The sequence below is a fragment of the Lucilia cuprina genome, chromosome 2 (assembly GCF_022045245.1).
Source record: "Lucilia cuprina isolate Lc7/37 chromosome 2, ASM2204524v1, whole genome shotgun sequence".
In the NCBI taxonomy this organism is placed as follows: Eukaryota; Metazoa; Arthropoda; class Insecta; order Diptera; family Calliphoridae; genus Lucilia; species Lucilia cuprina.
The window spans coordinates 29,660,719-29,668,710 of record NC_060950.1 but is presented as its reverse complement, the minus strand read 5'-3'; the positions used below and the strand labels follow the sequence as shown (position 1 = coordinate 29,668,710).

At 29.5% G+C, this 7,992-nt stretch overlaps 1 protein-coding gene across 2 annotated transcripts in view; it reads right to left on the bottom strand.

The window, feature by feature from the left end:
- Positions 1 to 4,085: 4,085 nt before the first annotated feature.
- The window catches only part of LOC111686678 (putative neural-cadherin 2), a 358,230-nt gene continuing 354,323 nt past the window's right edge, over positions 4,086 to 7,992 (bottom strand). The window contains exon 12 of one of the 2 annotated variants that reach the window (XM_046946651.1): positions 4,086 to 6,210. In XM_046946651.1, the coding sequence (XP_046802607.1) occupies positions 6,035 to 6,210 (176 nt within the window). In that variant the 3' untranslated portion in view covers positions 4,086 to 6,034. The remainder of the gene's footprint in view (positions 6,211 to 7,992) is intronic. The other variant, XM_046946650.1, reaches the window with a different exon arrangement.

Here is a 7,992-nt window from a genome sequence, read left to right as displayed (position 1 = left end):
ATAAGTATAAATCAGTGAAAAATAAGTGATGTAAGTGCAAGCAATTATCGAGTTTATGCAGAGTTTTTTTTCATATCTGTTTTTGCAACCTGTTAAGAACAGAAGTTTTGGCAACCTACCATCAAAAAAGATGGAGGGTATATAGTTTTTGTCATTCCGTTTATAAAACACCGAAGACGATCTAACCATGTCCGATCTCGAGACTGTTCAATTGGAAGTAGCTATCAGCTTAAGGTTGATGCACATTGCCTGATATTGAAAACATTCAATTCTCACGATTTCACCTATCCCTTATATAAAAAATATATACAAAAATTGGTTTAAAATTGACCATACGAGCCATATAACCGTTTTTTGTAGCCAAATCTTTTTTTATACCTCCACCACCATCAGTGGTGATAGAGGGTATACATCAGTTTGTTATTCTGTTTGTAACATAAAACAAAAAATATATATATTTTTAATCCTTATGAAATTCTGAGTCGATCTAGATATGTCCATCTGTCCGTCCGTCTGTCTGTCTGTATAAGACACGCTCACGTTAAAACGAAGCAATGGAACTCTACAAAATTCACTAAAAATATTTATTGTTATCCTAAGCAGTTTGGTAATGAAAATCAGCAAGATCAGTGAAATAGTTTCAGAGTTATGAGTAAAAATTTAAGATAACCTCGAAAAAATGGCGATTTTTGACATATTTATTTGTACTTTTTACAAAAACTACTGCAGATAAATTGATGAGTTTTGTCAGAGATACGTTTAATGGTGCCAAAATTAACATTGTAAAAAATGAGAAAAATCGGTTCATAATTTCATATACCTCCCATACAAATGTACATATTCCCGGAAAATGTGTTTATTGTTAATAACTTCCCTTATAATATTGATATCTTCACAAAATTTTACAAATTAAAGTTTTATGTCAATACAATTCATATAAAGGAAAAAATTTTTCCATCGTTCCACAATTGGTCATAGCTCCCATACAAGGTCCCCTTAAACGCGCATAACTCATTAGTAAATTAAGATATCGATATAAAATTTTGTACAAGTATTGCTCTTATATATTGAAATATAACCATGGAAGTTTCTTTGGATCGGTCCATATTTGGTCATAGCTCCCATACAAGGTCCCCTCCCGAAAATCACTATAACTCGCATAACTCATTACTAAATCAAGATATTGATATAAAATTTGGTACAAGTATTGCTCTTATATACAGAAATATTACAATGAAAGCTTCTTTGGATCGGTCCATACAAGGTCCCCTCCCGAAAATCACGTAAACTCGCATAACTCATTAGTAAATTAAGATAATCATATAAAATTTGGTACAAGTATTGCTCTTATATACGGAAATATAACCATGGAAGTTTCTTTGGATCGGTCCATATATGGTCATAGCTCCCATACAAGGTTCCCTCCCGAAAATCACTTAAGCGCACATAATTCATTACTAAATTAAGATATCGGTATAAAATTTGGTACATGTATTGCTCTTATATATAAAAATATTACAGTGAAAGGTTTTTTGGATCGGTCCATATTTGGTCATAGCTCCCATACAAGGTCCCCTCCCGAAAATCACTTAAACGCACATAACTCATTACTAAATTAAGATATCGATGTAAAATTTGGCACAGGTATTGCTCTTATATATAGAAATATTACAGTGAAAGCTTTTTTGGATCGGTCCATAATTGGTGATAGCTCACATACAAGGTCCATTCCGAAAATCAGGTCCCCTCCCGAAAATCATTACTCAATTAAGATATCGATATAAAGTTTGGTACAAGTATTGCTCTTATATACAGAAATATTACAAAGAAAGATTTTTCCGATCGGTTCATATTTGGTCATAGCTCCCATACAAGGTCCCCTCCCGAAAATCTTTTAAGCGCGCATAACTCATTACTAAGTTAAGTTATTGATATAAAATTTGGTAAAAGTATTCTTATATACAGAGAAATAACATTGTGAAATGTTTTTCCGACGGTGCACAATTGATCATAGCTCCCATATAAGGTCCCTTTTAGAAAAACACACATACAAGGTTCCCTTCCGAAAATCAGAAAAAACGCACATAACTCATAACCAAATATTTATATCCATACATTTAGCAAAAATATTGCTCTTATATACATAAATTCACTATAAAATTGTTTTACGACCGGTCCATATTAGGTCATAGCTGTCATACTAGGTCCATAAAATCACTTAGATTCACAATATTTATTACCAAGTAGAATTCTGAAATATTGTCTTTATGTTCATAATTCGTCATAGCTCCCATACAAAGTCCTTTTACGAAAATCTCTTAAACGCACATTACTTATTACCAAATTCAGCTATTGATACATAATTTGGCAAAAATGTTAGTTTTGTATACTTCTATAATAGATTGAACTTTTGGGATTTTTTCTATTAAAGACATGAGAAAACTTATTTCTACAAATATTTGATCAATTAGAAAAGTAATGACATAGAAGTAGCTGGTGGAGGGTATTTAAGATTCGGCACAGCCGAATATAGCACTCTAACTTGTTTTACTTCAGAAAGCCATTTCCACAGTATTAATCTATAATTATTTATCATAACTATAATTATAAACAATTATCTCCTTATTCAAGAAGATATTTGTCGCTTATTTTATGTTTAGTATGCAAATTGTCCAAGCAAAATTTCTAAAATAAACCATCAATAACTTTATTAACCATTTTACTCACATGCAAATTATTAAATTTCGTTAAATCATATTTTAGGGCATTAATAACATATAAAAGCAAATGATGTTTGTAATGTTCTTTCTATTAAAAAACATGAGAAAACTTATTTTCACCAAATAAAAAATTATTAATATAAAAGCAGCTGGTGGAGGATATTTTAGATTCGGCACGGCCGAATATAGAACTATAACTTGTTTAATTATCAGAATATTTTCTGATAACTATTTTCCGAAAACTATTTGAAAATGCGCTGATAGTCCTCATATTTTTGTATAACTATTTTTCAATAACTATTTTAAAATGCCAAAATTGGTAATTATTTTATTTGAAAATACCTTAACCCAGATTTCAAACGATTTTTGAAATTTTATTTTAACCCGCTATAACTTTAGCACGCATTATTGAACATAATTAACGTTTTTATTTATACTATATGCAATTATTATCTAATCCATTCACACTTTTAATTTTCTTAAAATATTTCCAATTTGAAATATTTTTTCTCTTTATATTTCAGAAATAACACATTTTATCCATAAACTTGCTCACATCATTGCCTGTGACAAAAAATAAAAGGAAAACAACAAAAACATAATACTGAAACTACGACAATGTTTAGTACGTTATGTCAAACATTATTTTTGCTTCCAGTCTTTAACATGCAAAAACACCTTACTCATAGCCAATACTGAATTCAGAGGTTGTCTCGGTTTCTTGCACCTTTCTTCGCCATTTCATGTCCGACACTTATCGAAAAAATGTCTGATATAGTATATAGAGGATTAGAATTCTAGACAAGCAGACGCACAGTGAGAAACAGAATGACATAAGCCTTTTTCACGAAAGTGAAGGATATAATTAAATATGAATTAAATAGCCATACCAGATTTATATGTAACAAATACGAAATAGTACAAAGTACTAGAGCGTATGATTATTGAAGATATAATTAAATAATACGTATACGCACCACAAAGTATACTTTTAAAAGTACTTTCTAAGGAAACCATTTTCTGTTGATTTATCGACTAATAATAAGAAAAAAGCTCTTTTACAGTTTTTATTTATTTATGAAGAAAACTTACCACTTCAAAACTACCTTTGTATTTATAATTAAAAATAGATTTGATGCATATTTTTTTTTAATAATTTAAAATTATATTTATTTGTTCATAAGTTTAGCATATTGTTTAAATTTAATTCATTCGTTTTACTTCTTTTTTTCATGTTTTAAACAGTTTAAAATTAAAAAAAAAGAATTTATTATGATTTGTTACACTTAATATTTAACATTAACGAAAAAAGAAAATAAATCTTTAACTATTAATTTAAACTAATTTTATATCGATTTCAATTTTTATTATAAATGTCTATAGGTATGGATTTTATTATTATAATTATATTTATAATATTATTTGTTTGTTGTTATAGTTGTTATTTTTGTTCATATTTAAATACATACTATGAATAGTACAACACACTTTAAAGAAGTTGTAATAAATGCAAGATGTTTTTTGTTTATTATTATTATTATTTTTTTTAAATTGTTTAAATGTTTATTTATTTTTTTATATTATAATATAAATATTTACTAACCATAAAACTATTAAATGATAGGGATAATAACTATAATAAAAATTTTTACTTAATTTACTACTATTTACAAATTATATACAAAATACAATACAGACTTATAACTAGAATATATAAAAGTTGTTGGGAATTTTGTTTGTCTGCTTATTTTATTAGGGGGAAATTTTCAGCCTTTTTTTAAGGGGTGGAGTAAGGCTGATTGTGTTATTGTTTAAGTAAGGGTGTTGTATGTAAGAAAATGTAGGTCGTAGGCGAGTGGGTTATTGTGATGATGAAGAAAAAGATGTTGCTGCATTTATTTATAGTTGTTACTGCCAACACAATTTACGCGTTCATCAACAACTTGGATGCTGATGTTATTTGGCTTGCTTGTTGTTTTTTTTTCGTATTTTTAAATTATTTTTTCTTTGTTATTTAAACACTGATGATTAAAGGAAAGAAATCTTTTGTATTTAGTATCAGAGAATATGAAATGTAAACTGATTTTAGGAACTTTAGTTCCTTTCGATTGGTCTGTTTCGTGTTTGTAACTGATGGTCTGAGAAATGGAAGACAAACAGATAGAGGAAGACGGACAGACGAATTTACGCACATGACTTACACATACTTTCGATGCGTTATAAAAAGAACTTTAAATTATATTTGTTTCGAACCTTAATGCGATTTCAACATTGCTAGATTTGACGGCTATATTAAGATTGTCATTAAATCTTAGAAGAAGCCTGATCATATATGTAAGCCATGGTGGTTTTAGTTCAACCTATATCACCGGAAGTGAATATTGTTATAAAGGCTAAAGATGTTGCTGTTATCGTAAAAAATAGATATGTGGCCGAGGACCTTAAAGTTTGGCAATAAAATTACAGTTTTTTTTATTTGTCATTTCAACAATTTCATTCCTTTAAATTACTTTTTGCAATAAGGTAGTAATTTGCAGTTGTAATTTCCCTTTAAAAGAAATATTGCAAACAACGAAAATCATGGTATGGAGGCAGGCAAGTCTTGCCTGATTTTTGCTTTTCTGTTGCCTGTTTCCATTGTAGTTGTTATATCTACATGTTGTTCGTCCATCTGACTGGGTGTCTGATGTTTTAAACAAGTTTTTTTTCATAATATTTTCACTGAAAACGTAATTTCTGCTTTTTCACTTCATTTTTTTTTTCGTTGTATATTTTTTTGTACAGCAAATACACAGCAGTCTGTAGATTTGTAACAGTACTCACTGTGTAGGCCATAATTACAGAAACTTTTGTATGCAGTTCATTCTATCAGTACAAATGCCTTTTTCCCAAATTCTTTATTTTTTACTTTTTTTTTAATTTTTCTAGTGTGTTGGGTTTTTTTGTTGTTTGTTGCAGCTTGAGGCTTATTTATGTTTTAGTTTTTGTTGCTGTTGAGTTATTTTATTTGGTTGTTGCAAAAAAAGGCTGTTTCAATATTTGTTTCTATTACTGTATCTATTTTCTACTTACTAACTAAATGTAAAAAAGATTTTAATTGTAATTCCTTTTTGTTATGTTCTTAATTTTATCTGTTCATTTTGATTTTATACACATTTTGTTGGGCTTAATATTAGTTTTGCTTTGTTTGCCTTGTTGGAGGCAATTGAATTTTGGTTTGTTTGTTTGTTTGTTTGTTTTTCTTTCGCCGGTTAAGTTTAAGTTTTGAGTTAATTTACAATTATTTTAGTATAAATTTAATTTTAAATCTAATTTTATAATACACCATTTTCATTAGCTACAACGTCAGCTGTTGCTGTTGTTACTGCTGCCGTAGTTGTAGTTGTTGTTTTTGTTTTCGTTTTGTCTTGTAGATATAATGCTGCCAAGGCATTAAAACGTGGACCCCACGTTTCCAAAAAATTAAAGTCTTGATTCTCATCATCAGTGCCTAGAGATATGGAAGAGATAGAGTGTAAAATAAAAAGAATATTTAGAAAAATAATAACATTTTTTTCTTGAAATCATAAAAAGTAATTATGATTTTCTTTTAAAGTTGTTGTTAATTAGCAATTATGATTTTTTAAAGGAACTACTTAATTAACCCTTATTATGGAAATATACAAATTATTTTTATTAAAAACTTTATTCGTTGTTGGTTGGTCATAACTTTCTCACACTTTTTATATCCTTTACCACCACAATCCGTATATAAAACCAATATATATTTTTTTCCGAGTGCTTATCAAAATCAGAGTTGTTTTAACTGTGCCCGCCTTTCCGTACGCCTGTGTAAAACACGCTTACGATTAAACAAAGTAATAGAATTTAACTAAATTGAAAATAAGCAAAATCGGTTGATATCGAAAAAATTTATAAATCAAAGTTAGTTAGTTAGTTTGAAAGGAAGATGTATACACATCAAAACCCGAAGAAATACACCTAGGCCTCTATCGGGCCTGTTGTGCGCTCGCTCCTTAGCCAGTGCCTCAGGTGGGAATCGAACCCACCACCTCCGGTCTATCAGACTAGAACACTAACCACTAACCTACCGAAGGCCACAAATCAAAAACCGAAATCAAAATTAAAATAAGTGAGAGTGTTATATTCGGCAGTGCCGAATCTCATATACCCAACATCAAAACGTCTACCATATACCGTAAAAGGAATGCTCCTATATAAACATCAGGGTGATATTTGGAATATGGCTTAAGTCAATTATGGACTGAGCTCTATTCAAATAACAAAATATGAATTTTAAAAACAAAATATTTTTGGCAAATTTTTAAACCGTGAGCGTATGAGGACCTCCACATTCGTCAATTGTAAACCGATACTAATGAAATTGTGTACAAAGATTTCATTTTTGTATGAAATTCGGTAACGAATATCATAACCGTATTTCGTAACTCATGTTTTTAAGACAGTTATGATCGTTTAAGTAATTTTCTAAAGAGGATATGGGGTAGGGTCATTTATGGGCCGATCCTAAAAAAATTGGTAGAGAGGGTTTGGTTCATAAGAAACTTGCTTGTAGCGAATGTCACCGCTACACAGTGGTATAGGAAAAAAAAGAGGGAAATAATTCGGTAACTTCTAAACGGTTAATCCGATTTTAATGAAATTTGGTATGCACAAAAAGGAGGTGTTGTCGAGTTTAGGTTTTGAATTTGGACCTTATAGGCCAACCAGGGGCCCGGCGGGGGGTCCTCAAATTAGGACACCTCGGCTATGTTAAATTTTTAAAACGATCCTATTTCTTCATTTGAGTTCCGATTTAAAAAAATTTCGTATATAGAATCTCCTCATCGAGCACTATAAAAAATGTCGTCATAGCAGTAAATTATCTCTTATAGTTTAGGAGATATTCGCATTTGAAAATTAAAATTTTAAAATTTTTACCGTTCTTACTTTAGTTTTTTGATAATAGCGGGTCCAAATATTCCCGATTTTCGCCATTTCTTTTTTTATTCGCTTAACAACAAGTTTATATATCAAGCAGTGAAAGAATTATGTAAAAATCATGACTGAGTCCAAAGTTATAGGCATTTTAATTTAAAAAATTAAAAAAAGGCGATTTTTTGCCATTTTTTTGGGAAAAAAGTATCTTTTTCTTTTTAAGTTATCTAAAAAGTTTCTAAGAAGATGTATATAGAATTTATACTTTTTGAAAAGCTGACTTTACATAAAATACGATAAATGAAACAAAACCTAAAAACTTTTGATACGAGGG